The sequence below is a fragment of the Schistocerca gregaria genome, chromosome 8 (genome assembly GCF_023897955.1).
Source record: "Schistocerca gregaria isolate iqSchGreg1 chromosome 8, iqSchGreg1.2, whole genome shotgun sequence".
In the NCBI taxonomy this organism is placed as follows: Eukaryota; Metazoa; Arthropoda; class Insecta; order Orthoptera; family Acrididae; genus Schistocerca; species Schistocerca gregaria.
The window spans coordinates 147,527,617-147,546,976 of record NC_064927.1 but is presented as its reverse complement, the minus strand read 5'-3'; the positions used below and the strand labels follow the sequence as shown (position 1 = coordinate 147,546,976).

The window sequence follows — 19,360 nt, the reverse complement described above, 5'->3', positions numbered from 1 at the left end:
CGTTTAAGTGGAGAGGAAGAAGGAGTGGGTCTAGTACGTAATCATTGACTATGCCTGATCACTCTTTGATAATCTGCATTGATAGGTCTTCTCAACTGCACTGTCATCGGCATAAACGTCACTGTTGTGACTCTGTTGAACCAAGGTTTCATCCATGAAAAGTACACACACGTGAAAGCGAGGCGCTGCAAGAACCGTTGGCTGAACACGACGCGAGGTGCTAAGTCGGTAGGAATCAAAGCATGGATGGTAGGTGTGTAGCCACATTTCCCTGCAACTGATAGAATGCTGATTGTAAGTGCCTGATCCACTCGATCGAGCACTGCATCTTGTAAATCGGATGTCCGTGTAGTTCGTCGTCTACCTCAGTCGTTGGTACCAACTGACCTGTGGCTTAATCTGTGAAACATGGCGTCAACCGGGTGTCCTATACTGGGATACTTGGCTCTGTACAAACTTTCCGCTTCTCTGCTGTTTTAATTTGCTCCCCCGTGCTCGAAAAGAGTCTACAAGTTACGTCATCAGGTACTATTCCATTTGGTTAGGGCTGATCGACGTTAGTACTTAAACTTGTAGACACAGAACTGCAGTCTACTACAGTACAGACATTTTACACCAGGATTGCTCATGTCAGTACACAGTATGCCATCTACAGTGGATTAGCTGAGTTATTATCCCAACCTGTACACCTAAATTCTCCTAGGAGTTGCTTACCATGCAACCAAAGCAGCAACAGTACTGGTACGTGTATTCCACTGTCAGCGGTATCAGAAGGATTTACGCTTATAACTTCCGACTTAGTAGCGTTCAGACGATGTTCCCTTACCTCAAATTGATACATTTAGCTTTCTCCATCAACCGTGAAAATATTTAACATCATCTCAGAATCACTCTGTGTACAGAGATTTTAATTTTCATACTTTAGTTAACGTGTTAAACCCTTGACGTAAGGTTATACCAGTTAATGATTAGATCGTGACGGCATTTTTAAATTCGGTCAGGAGCTGAATATAAAATTTTTGTATCCCTTTGTCGCTTTGTAGTTGTTACACAGGAAACCAGAAACTGCAACTAGGGGATCGGGTAGCTGTTGTGGAAGTAAGGGAAGGTAGGTGATCGCTTTAAGGATGGCGGCTGTCGCTGAAACAACCGCTTTTTGTTTATACCGATTTTCCATATCCAGTTTAAGTGAGTGTTAAAACTGCTCAACATAACCGGTTTCCGAAATAACCAATTTTCGCTTTATTTATTGCTATTATTTCTGCAGTAAACCTAGAGATCGAACAAAGATTGAGAAATACTAAGAGTCTGTGACACTTTTGTACCGTACGTATCATGGTGCATGAACTCAAAATCTCAAATAAAATACATAAATAAAAAGAATTAGTGAATCCACCGTTTTCTGCTTTTCTCGAGAAGTAAAGAGGGGTCCAGCACTACAAAATACTCAGCAGTATTCTCCTACAGCTTCTAATTTCTTAAATCTCTGTTCGAAAATCATAAGAATAGTGTGTCCTAAAGGGTGAACACTGAAGTCAGAGATCTCTATTTTTCGTCTTTTGTGCAGACAAAGGCAGCAGACAAGCTATTTTCTATTCTTATTGCAATCTACGAATGAATTGTTAAGTTTTTACATAATTACTGTTGTCATAATTTCAGTTTTCTTGTGTTATTTCAGGCTTTTGTGTAAAATTTGGAGCACACATTTTCTTTAATTATTTGAAATGAAAAACCTGTGTTTTAGTATATGCTTTTTGTGGGAATCTCAGTGCAACTGAGTTTTTGCTGACACAATAAAACATGCTCTTTCAAAAGTTCAGATGAATAAGTTAGTTAATAAGCAAACTACAACACTCACCAGAAACAGTTACATAATAAATTAAAATTAATATTTCAGTACTGAATTAATGTATTGGCAGATATTTATTCCCTAAATTGTTCACAAATATCTCGCTGCAATTTGTTGATCTGTAAGAGGACTCCTTTCATTAGAAACTGCTATTCACAGACGATACGAACCTTTCAGAACTTCCTAGAAAGAAAAAAAAAAGTTTTATTCAATAACCGAAAATTTTAACTCCACTGGCGTGGTAAATTAATATATCAGTATGTAGTCGATTATTAGTAAAAGATAAAAATACTTCTTATAACTGAGACCAAATACCGAACAATACTGGTTATTCAGAAGTGAAATACACTCCTGGAAATGGAAAAAAGAACACATTGACACCGGTGTGTCAGACCCACCATATTTGCACCGGACACTGCGAGAGGGCTGTACAAGCAATGATCACACGCACGGCACAGCGGACATTTGTGCACCGCCGCCGTCAGGGTCAGCCAGTTTGCCGTGGCATACGGAGCTCCATCGCAGTCTTTAACACTGGTAGCATGCCGCGACAGCGTGGACGTGAACCGTATGTGCAGTTGACGGACTTTGAGCGAGGGCGTATAGTGGGCATGCGGGAGGCCGGGTGGACGTACCGCCGAATTGCTCAACACGTGGGGCGTGAGGTCTCCACAGTACATCGATGTTGTCGCCAGTGGTCGGCGGAAGGTGCACGTGCCCGTCGACCTGGGACCGGACCGCAGCGACGCACGGATGCACGCCAAGACCGTAGGATCCTACGCAGTGCCATAGGGGACCGCACCGCCACTTCCCAGCAAATTAGGGACACTGTTGCTCCTGGGGTATCGGCGAGGACCATTCGCAACCGTCTCCATGAAGCTGGGCTACGGTCCCGCACACCGTTAGGCCGTCTTCCGCTCACGCCCCAACATCGCGCAGCCCGCCTCCAGTGGTGTCGCGACAGGCGTGAATGGAGGGACGAATGGAGACGTGTCGTCTTCAGCGATGAGATTCGCTTCTGCCTTGGTGCCAATGATGGTCGTATGCGTGTTTGGCGCCGTACAGGTGAGCGCCACAATCAGGACTGCATACGACCGAGGCACACAGGGCCAACATCCGGCATCATGGTGTGGGGAGCGATCTCCTACACTGGCCGTACACCTCTGGTGATCGTCGAGGGGACACTGAACAGTGCACGGTACATCCAAACTGTCATCGAACCCATCGTTCTACCATTCCTAGACCGGCAAGGGAACTTGCTGTTCCAACAGGACAATGCACGTCCGCATGTATCCCGTGCCACCCAACGTGCTCTAGAAGGTGTAAGTCAACTACCCTGACCTGGAAGATCTCCGGATCTGTCCCCCATTGTGCATGTTTGGGACTGGATGAAGCGTCGTCTCACGCGGTCTGCACGTCCAGCACGAACGCTGGTCCAACTGAGGCGCCAGGTGGAAATGGCATGGCAAGCCGTTCCACAGGACTACATCCAGCATCTCTACGATCGTCTCCATGGGAGAATAGCAGCCTGCATTGCTGCGAAAGGTGGATATACACTGTACTAGTGCCGACATTGTGCATGCTCTGTTGCCTGTGTCTATGTGCCTGTGGTTCTGTCACGTGATGTATCTGACCCCAGGAATGTGTCAATAAAGATTCCCCTTCCTGGGACAATGAATTCACGGTGTTCTTATTTCAATTTCCAGGAGTGTATATGCATCAGTTTTAATGGGTCGGCCTTTCCCATCCCAAGACTGCTGCTGTGACGGCCATCCTCACTGATTATCCCACTGTGTAATTACGCCTAATTACAGAATGTCTTGTGGCCCTCAGGAGCTTGGAGGGCGCCCGCACAGCTTAGCCATCGTGCAGATGCCACAGGCACTGACTGTACTCCGCGCGGTGGTGTTGTTGTTGCAGGTACCGGGACAGAGACCGCGAGGGCTACTACAGCGACCGCAACGAGCTGCTTCGCGAGCGCGAGCGCGAGAGGGAGCGCGACCGAGACGCCGGCTACCTCAGCGACCACAACTCCAGGTACGAGAGGGACACCCACCCACTGCCACCCACCACTCTGCCCCTACCTGTCCCTGGGCGGCCCCTTCTCCTCTGCGTCCTTCACTGCTTCGGCGCTACCAGGCGCATGCGGCCAAATATTAATCCTTGCTGGGCTCGCACGCACTTCAACATTTACCGACGAGGTTGCCACCTACAGTACGAGATGTGTTCAAAAATTAACAGGAAATTTTGTATTTTCGTGAATTGTAGTTAGTCTGATTTGCACGATTCTTTCTTTGTTGCGTTCGTCAGCAAGATCAACCATACGTGACGTCTCGCCATCAGTACCTCTTGACCAGCACCATAACGTCACAGTAGAGGCAGGTGCTGTCAGCCGCCGCCCATGCTTGGTATTAGGTCCTGTACTGTTTTCATTGTATGTCAGTGGTGAGTCCTGCTGAAAATACCACATGTACGATGATGACCTCCAGTTATATTTAAAAGGGGAGGCCACGATGTTCGAGTCACGGATTTATTTTAAATTTTGTACACCTTTAGTGGGACATTGAAACAATATAATGTGCAAGCAGCAAGGTGCACTACTCTGGCAATTCCGAGAAAATGGCAAGAGAAGTTTAGCGCGTCTGTGATGTAAGTGACGTACCTGTGCGTAGGTACAGTAGCAATACCTCTGCATCTGCATCTACGTCAACATCTACATGGTTACTCTGCAATTCACACTTAAGTGCCTGGCACAGGGTACATCGAACCATTTTCATACTACTTCTCTATCATTCCACTCTCAAATAGTGCGTGGGAAAAAGAAACACCTAAATCTTTCCGTTCGAGCTCTGATTTCTCTTATTTTATTATGATGATCATTTCTCCCTACGTAGGTGGGTGTCAACAAAATATTTTCGTATTCGGAAGAGAAATTTCATAAACAGATCTAGCCGCAAAGAAAACCGCCTTTGTTCAGTGAGTGCCAACCCCAACTCACGTATCATATCAGTGACACTGCCACTCCTATGGCGCGATAACACGAAACGAGCTGCCATTCTTTGGACTTTCTCGATGTCCTCCCTCAATTCTACCTGGTAAGAATCCCACACCGCGAAGCAGTATTCCAGCAGAGGACGGACAAGTGTAATGTAGGCTGTCCCTTTAGTGGGTTTGTCGCATCTTCCAAGTGTTCTGCCAACAGAGCGCAGTCTTTGTTTTGCCTTCCCCACAATATTATCTGTGTGGTCTTTCCAATTTAAGTTGCTCGTAATTGTAATTCCTAGGTATTTAATCGAATTGACAGCCCTTAGATTTGTGCGATTTATCGTAAACCCAAAATTTATCGGGTTTCTTTTAGTACCCATGTGGATGACCTCACACTTTTCTTTGTTTAGCGCCAATTTCCACCTTTCGCATCATACAGAAATTCTTTCTAGACCATTTTTAATTGGAACTGATCTGCAAACAACCTGAGGGGGCTGCTAAGATTATCACCTAGTTCATTTATGTAAATCAGGAACAGCAGAGGGCCTATGACACTACCTTGAGGAACGCCAGATATCACTTCTACTCGATGATTTACCGTCTATCACTACGAACTGTGACCTTTCGGAGAGGAAATCACGAATCCAGTCACACAACTGAGACGATACTCTATATGCATGGAATTTGATTAACAGTCGCTTGTGAGGAACGATTTGAAAAGCCTTCTGGAAATCTAGGAATATGGAATCGATCTGAGATCCCTTGTCGACAGCACTCACTACTTAATGGGAACAAAGAGCTAGCTGCGTTGCACAACGATATTTTCTGAATCCGTGTTGGTTATGTATCAATAAGTCATTTTCTTCTAGGTGATTCATAATGTTCGCGTACAATATATGCTCCAAAATCCTACTGCAAATTGAGGTCAGTGATGTGGTTCTGTAATTCAATAGATTACTCCTATTTCGTTTCTTAAATATTGGTGTGAGCTGTGCTACTTTCCAGTCTTTAGGAACAGACCATTCGTCAAGTGAGCGGTTATATATGATTTCTAAAAAAAGCCGCTATTGTGTCTGCATACCCTGAAAGTTATTGTGATCAAGCGGTTATTTTTTCGAGCGTAGCAAGTGCATCGTAGCTCTCCGTCTTCAGGCCTTAAGTGGCCCATCGGGACCGCCCGACCGCCGCGTCATCCTCAGCTGAGGCTGCAGATAGTAGGGGTGTGTGGTCAGTACACCGCTCTTCCGGTCGTTACGATGGTTTTCTGTGACCGGGGCCGCTACTATTCGGTCGAGTAGCTCCTCAGTTGGCATCACGAGGCTGAGTGCACCCCGAAAAATGGCAACAGTGCATGGCGGCCCGGATGGTTACCCATCCAAGTGCCGGCAACACCTGACAGCGCTTTACTTCGGTGATCTGAAGGGAACTGGTGTATCCACTGCGACAAGGCCGTTGCCAAAGTGCATCATGGCCGAGGCGATAATTTGAACCCCGTTATCATTCACTTTTCAACGCAAATTTTTTTCATCACTGGTCACATTATTTAAGTTATATTACGTTTGAGAGGTAATATAATGAAAAAGACCACGTGCGTTTTCATGAACTTGTAGTGAATTTCATAAGTTATTTGACTGTAATTAAAGTTTCAAGAACGAGGAACAGGCGTGGATAGTCCATATTAAACTTCGATAAATAATGGTACGAATGACGTTATTCACAATCAGTAATATACAAAGATGCAATGTACCGGACCACAAGAGTAATGGGAAATTACTCTTCGGATGTGCTCTCGACGTTACACGTTGCAGGATGGTATTTGTCATACAGATACGGAAGACAAACTGTAACTTCATGCAAATAAAAGTATTCCTTTTTTAGTTACATTATCTCTCAAATGTCATATAAAGTAAATTATATGACCAGTGATGAAAAAGTAGATTAATGGTTAAATTCGAGCGGGTGCCAAATCGCCGCCTTATCCACGTTCGTCTTACGAATCTCAAACGCCAAGTCCTTAGCTCGTCGTTTTCGCGGTAGCGTTCTCGTTTCCCGAGCACGAGGTCCCGTGTTCGATTGCCTGAGAGGACGGGGATTTTCACCTGCCTCGAGATGACTGGGTGTTTGTGTTGTCCTAATGATTTCATCATCATTCATGAATGTAGCGAGTTTGAACTGAGCAAAGTTTGGGAAATTGTACGTGCGCTGATAATCCCACAGTTGAGCGCCCCACAAACCAATCATCATCATCATCGTACGCCATGCACTTTTTTTTGCAATTTTGTTCGTTATTGTTCATTGTTACTGGTCGTAGCGGTCGTTACATGACATCCGTTGAAGTTCGTTGTTGATCCCTTCACTCAGTTTTTTACCACAGAGAGCATGCAGCTCTCTGACCGAACACGCTGAGCTACCGTGCCGGCTTTCACTCAGCCACCATGATCTCTAACGGCCGGCACTTACGCACAGATATATGACCCACATAATAGACGCGTAAAACTTCCCTTCCGATTTTCTCGGAATTGCGAGAATAGTTCACCTTACTACTTGCAGATCATGCTGTTTCACTGGTATACTAAACGCGTACAGAGACTGATGTAAATCTTCGATTCCAGCGGCGTGGCCTCCTCTCGCAAGTGCGAAACCAATGAACTTCAAGACATCTATCGAAAATCTCGATATTGACCTGTGTGCACTATCGAAATGTGTTCAGCATATATGGTTAAACCTCAACCCATCCAAAACCCAAACGGAACCTGATTGGTCATTCTAGGCTCATTAGTCCTAAATAACGGGAATCGTACCATCTTTGGCCATAAATGAGATAAATATAAACGTCTCTTTTTCGCAAAGAATCTAGGTGTAATAATAGACGAAAATCTACACTGCAATGAGCACGTAACTGCAGTTTGCAAGTAGGCCTCAGCATCTCTACATGCCCTACAAAAATACGAAAGCCTCTTTCCTTTTGACGTGAAAAAGAAACTTGTACAAACACACGCTTCCAGTTATTGACTACCGTGATGTTATCGTGCAAGGCGTTTCTCAGAAACGCTTTCTGCGCCTTGAAGTGGTTATGACTGTCGAGTTCGTTATATCTGTGATGTTCGGCTCTTTGATCGAATCTTCTCTGCCCCATTCCATAGTTCAATCACTTCCTCCAAGTCCTTCTCAACAGCAGGAACCCGACTCTGGAATAACCTCCCGCATTATAGTAGAGAACTGAATAACATCTGCAGCTTCAGAAGACAGTTGATGACGTATCTACCAAGGCGTCCCCGTGGCACTCGCTACCCTTGTACGAACTTCTTTCCAAACAGAACTTCCTCATTTACCAGTATTCTTAGCCGATGCCGTCCCGTTAAATTTCCTTTTCCCAGAACTCGTTATATCAGAAACATCGATTTTGTACACCAATAAACTATTTTATATTTGTCCCTATTATTGTTATTATTACTATTGTTATTATTACTATTACAATTGTGGTATCAGCTGTAGTAGTAAAAGTACTGCCAGTATGAGTTTATTAGTTCATACTACTATTTACTCACACTGCCATTTCAGACACTCAAATCATTTTAATTCTATTTGTCATATTAAAATTGTTATTTCTTAAGTAGCTATGATGTGAAAGAGGTACTGTATGGGTGAAACACTGGTCCGATGTAACAGAGGGCCTCATGGCCCTAATCAGATCAGGTTAAACAAATAAATACGTAAATATATACGTACAACGTTAACCATATCCGTTACTTATTCTTTTGTCAGCTGTCAAAAAGGTTACAGGTATTTTGGTAGACTCTTTCTGGCCTTCTCCCGTATCGTCGCAGGGTCGACATGTCAAGCAGGATTTGGCAGTGTTACTGGTAGACGGTAGGCAACCAACCCGAATAGCCGTGCGTGTTAAACCGACGCTTCGGAACGGGCAGGTACGCCAGTCCCTGATCGAATCGGCCCATCGGGTTAACGACGAGGATCGGTCTGAAGGTCAACCTGGATGTGGTTTCTACACGGTTCGCCACATCCCACTAGGTTATTACCGGGGAGGTACTGAAGTCCCGTCTCGCTTACACGATACGCACAGATCTAGAAACTCGCCCCCGTGCACACGCAGACAGTTGGAGCACTCATATTCCGTCCATGGGCGAGATGGGGTGGCGACAGAAAGGGCATCCGGCAACTCCTTTAACTAGCCATGCCAAATACGATAACGAACATGCCCATCCTACACAGAATCAGGACAAAACACACAAAAAAAGAAGTGGTATAGTGTAGCCGGATCCTATTACTGCCACCACCCCTTCCCCCTAAGAAGAAATTTGTGTGATCCATATATCTGCGTATAGTGTTGTCCCATGCGAAAGTATGAGAACGTATTGGAAGTTTTTTCGAAGTGTATAATTGACGTGGATTCTCCTTCTCTGATGCAGGAAACTGGCCGCCGGGTGCATTCGATCCGGGGCCGGTGCCACTCCCCGAATCCCGGAAGCGGTGTGCTAACGTGCTCGGATATCCGTGTGCTCAGTATAAAAATGGATCAAAGAATTTTTATCATATATTGCTAAAGCAACGGAATAGAGTGCGGCAGGGTCTTAGTGATGAGAAATATTGCTTTTGATGTGTCTGGTGTAAGCGAAACAAGATTTAAGAGTGGCACAAGCATCTCGCAAAATGTCGTAGAAGGTAAAGAAGATGACGAGCGCTCTGCACGTCCTGAATAACGACGGGAGAAGCTCTCTTGATGCTGACATGTAAGCAGGCTACTGAAACGTGTCATCATAAATGCTGAAACGTCGGTTTACGAATATGACGTCGAAATTAAGGCTCAATCATATCAGAACGCCGTGACCTAATAAATCTCGACAAGAGCGGAGACATGTGAAGGTTGTGCGCACTGTTTTCTTCGATTCCAGCTTAGTGATGAATGAATTTCTACCAAAAGGTCAAATGGTTAATAAGGAGTACTACTTACAGGTTCAACGCCTTTTGCGTGAAGCAGTAAGGAAAAAAAAAAAAAAAAGAAACGAGCACGCTGGTTTCTAGCGAAACATTTCAAGGCTCTTCCACTATGGAAATGAACCTATCCACATTTCGTAAATTTTTCCCCAAAAATAATAATGTAGAGATACCCCAGCTTCCATATTCACCAGAGATGGTCACCACGTGACATTGTCTATTCCTAAAAATAAAGAAATCTTAAAAGGCCGTTATTTTGGAAATATAGATGATATTCAAAATGAATTTCTGAAAGAGCCAAGTGTTATCCCTAACATCGAGTTCCAGAAGAATTGCAGGAATTGGAAGAAGCGATGTGATAAGTGTATAATATCTCATGCTAACCATTCCGAAGGGGGTAGCACGGGTACAGAAAATAATATTTCCCTTTCATTTTGTGAACACACCTCATACATTGAAGGAAGATTGTTAGGGTTCAGCGTCCCTTCGCTGACGATTTGGAAAGGAAGGGGAAAGAAATCGGGTGTGGAATTTCTAAGGAACCATCCCGGCGTTCGCGTAGACTGATTTTCTTAAATCATGTAAAACTTAAATCTGGTTGGGAAATCGAACAGCTGTCCTCGGTAATACGAGTCAGGTGTCTTACTACTGCGGTACTAAGCTTTTTTCCCAACCATAAGGAGGTATCTCATTCATATTCTCTACACTGCTACAAAAAGCTCCTGTGAAGCGTGATACACCATTCCAGTGAAGGTTCAGAATAATGTAGGAATCGCATATTGGTATCCTAGAAAAAGACCTAGTAGCGATTGTTTACCGTTAACTTTATCCGGTACCTTGCAGAACGTCGTATGTACATGAAGGTTGAGAAGAAACAATGAGGTAAGTCACCCACTGTCATAATCAAGTGAAACACATTTTTAACTTGAAAAATTTGCGCTAGAAACTTACTTCATACGCATCAGCACAATCTGAATAACTTATTGGCTGACTCGCATCCCTGGTGTAATTGTCATTCTTGTAATTTTGCCATTTTTACCGTTCTTTGTCAATCTTGGATGTAAATAATTTCTATTCTTTGCATCTACCTCTTTAAAAACGCGTGATAGCTAAAACTGGCCAATAATGGAAAAAAATAATTAGCTGACGGAGAAAAATCTGCCGTTTCAGGAATTTTGCATGACTGTAGCTACCTGCAGGAAGAAAAGCAATTACCACATCTAGTTACATGTCCGAAACAGAACTGTTTCTAATGCACAATGTCTCATATAGGCACCGATATTCACTTCTTCTTGTATTAGTGTGAAACCTAATAGCTAATTTGTGTCACACTTTCATTCAGGGTGTTGAATTTTCAATCTTTCTCCGCCAGTGATTAGATCTTGGACGAAAGCAAATATTTCAGTATGAGGCCCTAAGAGAGCCTTTGGCGTACCAATTTGCCAGTCATGCAGTGCGAGCACTTGCTATAACAACTGTGGGTGAGGGTTACACATTCATATATGCAAGTACTGTGATTGGACCTATACACTCTACTCCTACAACCATGCGTAATTTATTTGGCAAACTGTGTAGAGTACATTATTTTATCATTAAAACAAAATTATTGTCTACAATTGTCACATACCATAATGTTGTAGGGTGCTGTATGTTGTGTACAATAGTGTATCTCCAGTGTGGACACAGACTATTTTGTGGTTCAATACATGTTAGACTATTTTTAATAATTTCGAATTAAAATTGTTTTAAAATAGGAGAAGGTGGATACATGTCATTTATTATGTGAAATAATACATAATAGAATAATCATGTCACTACATCTGTTTAGAGTCTCAGTTTTGTTTACTGAGCTCTATGACATCGTAATTAAATTAATTTACTGAAAGTTTAACCAGCATTCCCTCGACGTACTTTAAATCATCATCTGAGCGTGAGAAAAGAGTAAAATCTCAACTATCTCAAAGAATATTCCATGTTTATATGTTTAAAATGTTTGGCACGCACAATTCTTATCATGAATCAAAGCCAATAGACACAGTTGGACTTTTGGTCCAGCAATGAATATACACGGAGTTTCACAATTGTTATTAAAGTCTTCTCGGGATTGTAGAAGGGACTTAGTAGATACAGTCTTGATAAGGAACGTATAACCTTAAATGTACCGTTTCGATGTAAAATAAGTTTGAAGATCGCATCATTTTCAAATCTCCAGCCTCGTGGTATGCACACAGTGGAGCTCTGACATTTGAGCTCTACAGGAACTTCTCCACATATGACTCTGCTGTTCGTTGCTCAATTTGTATGTGCGACGCAAGCTTTCATACACACTGTCAACAAATCCAGATGTGTATGATTTAATTTCTACTGCCATCAGAATCCGTTCAAGGAGGTTCTTCGTATGAACCCGCGAGAAAAGGTCAAAAGGAGTTAAATCTGGTGATCGTGGTTTCCAAAGAACTGGTCCAGCTTGACCTATCTATTTTTCATCGCATGTCCAGATGACATGTTGGACGAAGCCACGTGCAAAATGTGTGGGTGCGTCATTACGCAGGAACCACACTTGCTGAAAGAGCTACAGTAGCGAATATTCCAGGTACTCCTCCAGCAGATTTTTCAGGAATGTGAGGTATCTGAGATCCGTTACGCCGTGTGGAAGAATGTACGGCCTAGTAAGACGACCAGCTGGCACACTGACATTGAACAGTTCTTGAAATCCGCGTGGATGCGTGGCATGAGGTTTTTCATCATCTAGAATCTGACTGTTTTAACAGTTGAAAACAGCCTCCATGATGAAGTGGACTTCATCTTAAAAACAACGGAGCGTAGAAATTATGCCACACCTTCACAGTGATGTAGAAGCCACATACATAAATTGACACATATCGGAAAATGTACCGGAGCCAATGGATGAACGTTATTCCTATGCCAACGGTAGAGCTGTTTGCCATGAAGAACTTGCCAAACGCACGCGTGGGGCACGTCCATCTCATAGGCTGTTCATCATTGTGTTTTTTTTTTCGTTCGAAAGTACGGCACATCCGTGGAGCTCCACAGTAAACCTTCCTAGTTGCGAACTGCGAATGCACTTGTTTCTCACAGTCGTTGCAGTCGGACGAAAACGCATATGAGGGACTGAGGCGTCCCGGAAAACGTTCTCTGTGCATGCGTTCTGCGGCTCTTTTATTATTTCCAGCTTCATCGTAAATTGTTAAATGTCTGTAAATTTCCGTAAACTATCAACATCCCTGTGTAGTCCTAAAATGCGTATTTCGCCATTTGTACCGTACCGGTGGCCCTTACTACCCAAAGACGAAATGACAATTGGGCAGAACACTGAAGCAGTGGTTGTAAACAAAGGACACATTACGTCAGGGTACTGATGATGGCGCCCACTTCTCATTTTACGTGTGTGTCGTAAAGCGGCCGATTTGAAAGTGATCTGACCTACCACATTCTTTTAGATTCAAACAGCACATTTCCGTAAATGGATTCCTTTTGAAAATGTTATGTACGAGTGTAAGTCAATTATTATCCGCAAAGTAGTTATAAAATTTTATTGAAATAAAATAGTAAACTTACAAGAATATGATTTTTTGACATAGTCTCCTTGCGTTTCAACGCACTTGGTCCATCGTTGTACAAGCTCACTGATGCCCTCATGAAAGAAATTTCTCGGTTGAGCTGCAAGCCAGGAATGCACTGTTTCGTCCGGGGCAAATCGACAGCCCGTTGATGCCTGTTTGAGTGGACCAAACAAATGATAGTCAGAAGGGCCAAGATCGTGACTATATGGATGATGATCCAGTACTTCAAATTTGAGTTTCTGGAGCGTTTCAGCTGTGTGGGCAGCAGTATACGGACGGGCGTTGTCGTGCTTTTGACAGCAATCCTCGGCGTTTGTTTCGAATTGCAGGCTTTAGTCTGACGGTAAGCATCTCACTGCAACGTATACTGTTTATTGTTGTGCCCCTTTCCCTATAATGTTCCAGTACAGGACCTTTTGTGTCTCAAAAAAACCGTAAGCATCAGTTTCCTTGCGGACGGTTGGCTCTTGAGATTTTCCTTGCACGGCGAATTTGGATGATTCAAAAAAAATGGTTCAAATGGCTCTGAGCACTATGGGACTTACCTTCTGAGGCCGTCAGTCCCCTGTAACTTAGAACTACTTAAACCTAACTAACCTAAGGACACCACACACATCCATGCCCGAGGCAGGATTCGAACCTGCGACCGAAGCGGTCCCGCGGTTCCAGACTGAAGCGCCTAGAACCGCTCGGCCACCCCGGCCGGCTTGGATGTTTCCATTTCATACTCTGGCGTTTATTCTCCGGCTCATGATTGACCAATATTTCGTCACCAGTATTGATCCTGTTTAAGAAGTTGTCCCTTTCGTTACCAAAGCGATCCAAATGTTTTTCAGATGTCCAAGCGCGTTTGTTTATGTAACTCTGTTAGTTGTTTTGGGAACCATCTAGAACAAACTTTATAAAACCGAAGTCTACTGTGGATGATTCCGTAGGTAAAACCGTGACTAATTTGTAGACGTTGTGTCACTTCGTCAATAGTTAATGCTCTGTCTTAGAGAATCATTTCACGTGAACGCTCAGTGGTTTCTTCATTTGTGCCGGTAAACGGTCGTCCGGCTCCTTCATCGTGCGTAACACTTGTGTGACCATTTCGGAATTCTTCAGTCCATTCGTAGACACTCCGTTGTGGCAAAACACTGTTCCCGTACTGTACCGAAAGTCTTCGATGAATTTCTGCCCCTGACACACCATCAGAGCACAAAAAAACGGATCACTCACTGAACGTTGCTCTTCTTTGGTGCAAATAGACAGCGGACTTAAAACGACAATACTACCAAAATAAACAAAAATATAACGAAATTGCGGCTAATAATTGACTTACTCTCGTATTAAGTCAATTCCACACTCCATAGAAACCTGTAAAAGTAACTGTAAAACACCCATTGTGCAACTATTACTGTACTTAGACCTCAAATCCTCGTATGGCTATCCTGTCATAGTTCTGTGTGGTATCCATTAAAGTATTCAGTTGCCAGCAGAGCTGATATTCTTCCTATCGGTTTTTGAGCGATCCCTCTACCACATAATCAGAAACTGCGATCAGAAATGCCAGAAATCAGAGGCGAAAATGTCTGTGAAAATCTCTCATGCTGGGTGCTCCATAAATTGTATGTAAAGGAGTTGCATAAAAGTAAGGAAACAGGGCGAGAAACGCATACTTGAACATGTATGTAGGTACTACTGAAGCCTGCATGTTGCGCTGTACAAAGTCAATACATTTCTGGCGCCATTCGTGGTCGGGACAGTGTTCTGTGTACTTCAGAGTGCGTGAAGTCGGAGCCAAGTGGATCTGAACGTGGGAAAATATTGGTGCTCATATGGTGGGTGGTTCCGTAACAAAGGTAGCCGACGTGTCTGGTGTTTCACGAGCCACTCTATCGAAGATGTATACCTTACAGAGGAAAAAGCGGAAAAACACCATCAGCTAAGACACAGAACGAACGAAAGTCTATGTTGAGGTATCTTGACGGACGGTCACTGAAGAGAATTGTGACGAAAAATAAGACGATAACAGCCGCAAAAGTCACTGCAGAACTGAATGTCGCACTCGCGAACAGTGTCAGCACCAATGCAACACGAAGGGAGCTCCAAAAGGCGAACTTGAATTACAGAACCAGACATCAGAGATGCAAATACCCATAACAGGAAAAAGTGGTGCCGATGTCTGTGGAGCAATGGAAGGAAGTCATTTGGTCGGATGACTCTTGTTTCCACTGTTTCCAACTGCTGGCCGAGTTTACGTCCCAGGACTCAATCAAGACTGAAACATGGCGGGGGTTCAGTGATGATTTCGCAGCCATATCATGGTATTCGATGGGCTCCATTATTGCTCTGCAAGTGAGCATGGCTGTCAAACATTATGCCACCATCTTGCCTGGTCTGGTCCATATCATGGCACAATTCCACTTCCCAATGGTGACACTGTGTTCCAAAGCGAAAGGGCCCCTGTTCATATAGCTCGTATCGTTCAGGGTTGGTTTTATGAGAGCGAAGATGAATTATCACATCTCTTCTGGCCCTCGCTGTCAACAGACCACACTATTATTGAGCCTTTGAGATCTATTTCGAAGATAAGGGCGTGTAATCGGTGTCCACCGCCATCGTCTTTACCTTAATTTGCCACTATTTTGCAGGAAGAATGATATAAGATCATCTTGACAAGCATACAACATTAATCAATTCTGAGATGCTTGGAAGCTGTTCTATAAGCCAATGGTTTTCCTACATAGTATTAGGGATGGCAATGTGTTGCGTTTGGAGTGTTTCCAAATTTTTGTCAAGCCTGTGTATTTCATAGAGGACATCTTGTTGTATACCTTGAGCTGTATTTCAAAAGAATTTATTTGCCACTACGGGAACAAGCCAACAGTCCAATATCAATAGAATATGGTGATATTTTTAATGCCCATATGGCATTTTTGTTTTTTTAGAAAAGCCTGTCATTTTGGAGGCGACGTTCTGTTTGATATTCTAACGATTTTTAGTGTAGCATAATTGAACTGAATTATAAGCTGCACAAAGTTGTATTTTTCAAGAGGTTCGCTACCAACGGTGTAATTGAGTCTTCCTGGCAGATTCGAACTGTGTGCCGGACCGAGGCTCAAACTCGGGACCATTGCAAGTGCTCTACCAACTGAGCTATCCAAGCACTACCTGACCCCACAGCTTCAGTTCTGCCAGTACCTCGTCTCCTACCTTCCAAACTTCACATAAGCCCTCCTACAATTGCCCGCGAAGGGCAAATGTCCCGAGTTCGAGTCTCGGTCCGGCACACTGTTTTAAACTGCCAGGAAGTTTCATATCAGCGCACACTCCGCTGCAGAGTGAAAGGATTCGAGATATTGCACTTAATCTGACATTTTCTAGATATTTTCACGCTCTAAAATAATAGCATTTTGGTTAACCATTTGAAGCTGGAGTTTTCGTATGTTGCCGCGTTTAGAAACGATTATTCGTTGGGAATTTTAGAGAAGCACTGTCGCTGTATACGACTGCATTTACCTAATTACATGCAATTCGCTTTCTTCGGTTAAAAGCAGTGACAACAAAAAAATTCAGCACTCTTTGTCAGCCACATTAACGGCAAAATACTTGTTTTTTCCATTTGGACGGAACGAAAAAAGAAGGCAGATGTGCAGTCCGTGATAGTTAATATGGGACGAACACTGAGCAGCCACAACATTGCGACCGCCGACCTGCTATCGACATAAACACGCCCAGGTGATAGCATCGTCAGCTGGCGAGGAATGACTGCTCGTCAGACACACGCGCTGTGCATGTAGTATCAGTGAGCGTATTCTCTGCGTGTACAATGGGGAAGCCGCGATATCTATCTGAATGTGAGTGAGGGCAGATTGTGACGGCCTGGAGGCTCGCGCCGGTTGTTTGGCCGTGCGGTTCTAGGCGCTACAGTCTGGAACCGCGCGACCACTACTGTCGCAGGTTCGAATCCTGCCTCGAGCATGGGTGTGTGTGATGTCCTTAGGTTAGTTAGGTTTAAGTAGTTCTAAGTTCTCGGGGACTGATGACCTCAGATGTTAAGTCCCATAGTGCTCATAGCCATTTGAACCATCTGAACCGGGGGCTCGATACGAGCATTTGGCAAACTGCACTACTTGTCGGGTATTCTAGGAGTTCTGTGGTTAGTGTCTTTAACAAGTGGCGAAACCAAGGTGAAACCACGCCCAGACGTCGTCGAGTTGGCCGGCCACTTCTCATTACGGATGTCGGACGTGGTAAAGTGGGCAGACTGGTAAAACAGGACAGACGGCGACCTGCTACGGAACTAACATCTGACAGATTACAGGTGTGTCCGAACACGCAGTTCACTGGGCACTCCTAACGATGGGGTCCGCAGCCAACGACCCATGCGTGTTAACACAACTGCATCGGCGACTACGACGTGACCATCCCCATTGGGCGTTAGTACAATGGCAGAGCGTTGCATAGTCTGATTAATCCCAATACCTTCATCATGCTGATGGGAAGGCGCGAATCCGTCGTCTTCCAGGGAACAGCTTCTTGACGCCTCTACTGCGGGACGGAGACAAGCTGGCGGCGGCTCCGTTATGCTCTGGGGAAAATTCACGTAGGCGTCCACGGGCCCAGTGGAGCTCTTGAAACGCACTTTGACAGCCAAGAAGTATCGTACACTGGTTGGATACCACGTGCTCCCTCTCATGACGATCTTGTTTCCCGATTTATGTGGCATTTTTCAGCAAGATAATGCGCCATGTCACAAAACCAGGGGTGGATTGTGTGGTTCGAGGAACACAGTGGCGAGTTAAATTGTTGTGCTGGCCGTCCAGCTCTCCAGATCTGAACCCGATCAAACACTTCTGGATGTGACTGAACGTGGCGTCACAGCTCGTCCCTGGTATTTACAGGAATTAGGTGACGTGAGTGAGTGTGTTTGTGTGTGTGTGTGTGTGTGTGTGTGTGTGTGTGTGTGCAGTTGTGGTGCCAAGTCCCTCGAGCGACCTACCAAGGAATCGTCGCTTCCATTCCACGACGCGATGCCGCTGTTATACGTGCAAAAGGTTGACATACCGGCTATTAGATAGGTGGTCATGATGTTCTCGCTGATCAGTATATGGGTGCTATAGAGTTGAAAAGACGTCTCAGTGCAGAGAAAGATGATACGAACCATATCCCCAAATGTCTCACTGCTCGATTTTGTGACTAAAAACCGTGCGCTAGTAATTCTAAACGTTCAAGCCACAGAAGCCGCACAAGCATACCACACGGTTTTCTACCACCACCAAATGGTTGAAATGGCTCTGAGCACTATGGGACTTAACATCTATGGTCATCAGTCCCCTAGAACTTAGAACAACTTAAACCAAACTAACCTAAGGACGTCACACAACACCCAGCCATAACGAGGCAGAGAAAATCCCTGACTCCGCCGGGAATCGAACCCAGAAACCCGGGCGTGGGAAGCGAGAACGCTACCGCACGGCCACGGGATGCGGGCTCTACCACCACCATTCGTACAAATCAATGCATTGTACCATAGAATTAAATAAAATAAGCTATTTCCAAAATCTAAGGATGCGCGTACCACCGCAGATGTTATTATTAAAACTTTGAAAGGCAAAGTTCATATTTTGTCTGGTGACACGTGAAAGCAATTCTCAAATTTAATTCAATATTTTGATTACAAACGCAATAGTATTCAGATAAATGCCCTTGATTTACAAAGTTGTCAGAACGAAGCCAAATATATTATAGAAGCTTTGAAAAAACATAACCTTACTGCTTCTCAACGCATTGCTTTTGCTGGTTACACTGCAAATGGTAACTTCAGTGGTCTTGCACGCAGTTAAACCAAAGTACGATTAACAGTAGGACGCCCTGAGCACATATTACGCAGTACCCTGCAACACGGAACTTATTCTATCTCCTTGGATATAGATCCTTTCGTTATGAAGGTGTTCTACTTTTTCGCATATACGCAAAGGGACTGAAAGATTTCTGCGCATGT

At 44.2% G+C, this 19,360-nt stretch overlaps 1 protein-coding gene across 3 annotated transcripts in view; it reads left to right on the top strand.

The window, feature by feature from the left end:
* LOC126283955 (protein still life, isoform SIF type 1) overlaps positions 1-19,360 on the top strand; it is a 1,235,171-nt gene that overhangs the window by 68,769 nt on the left and 1,147,042 nt on the right. For all 3 annotated transcript variants that reach the window (XM_049982390.1, XM_049982392.1, XM_049982391.1), the window contains one exon: positions 3,770-3,886. In XM_049982390.1, the coding sequence (XP_049838347.1) occupies positions 3,770-3,886 (117 nt within the window). The remainder of the gene's footprint in view (positions 1-3,769; positions 3,887-19,360) is intronic.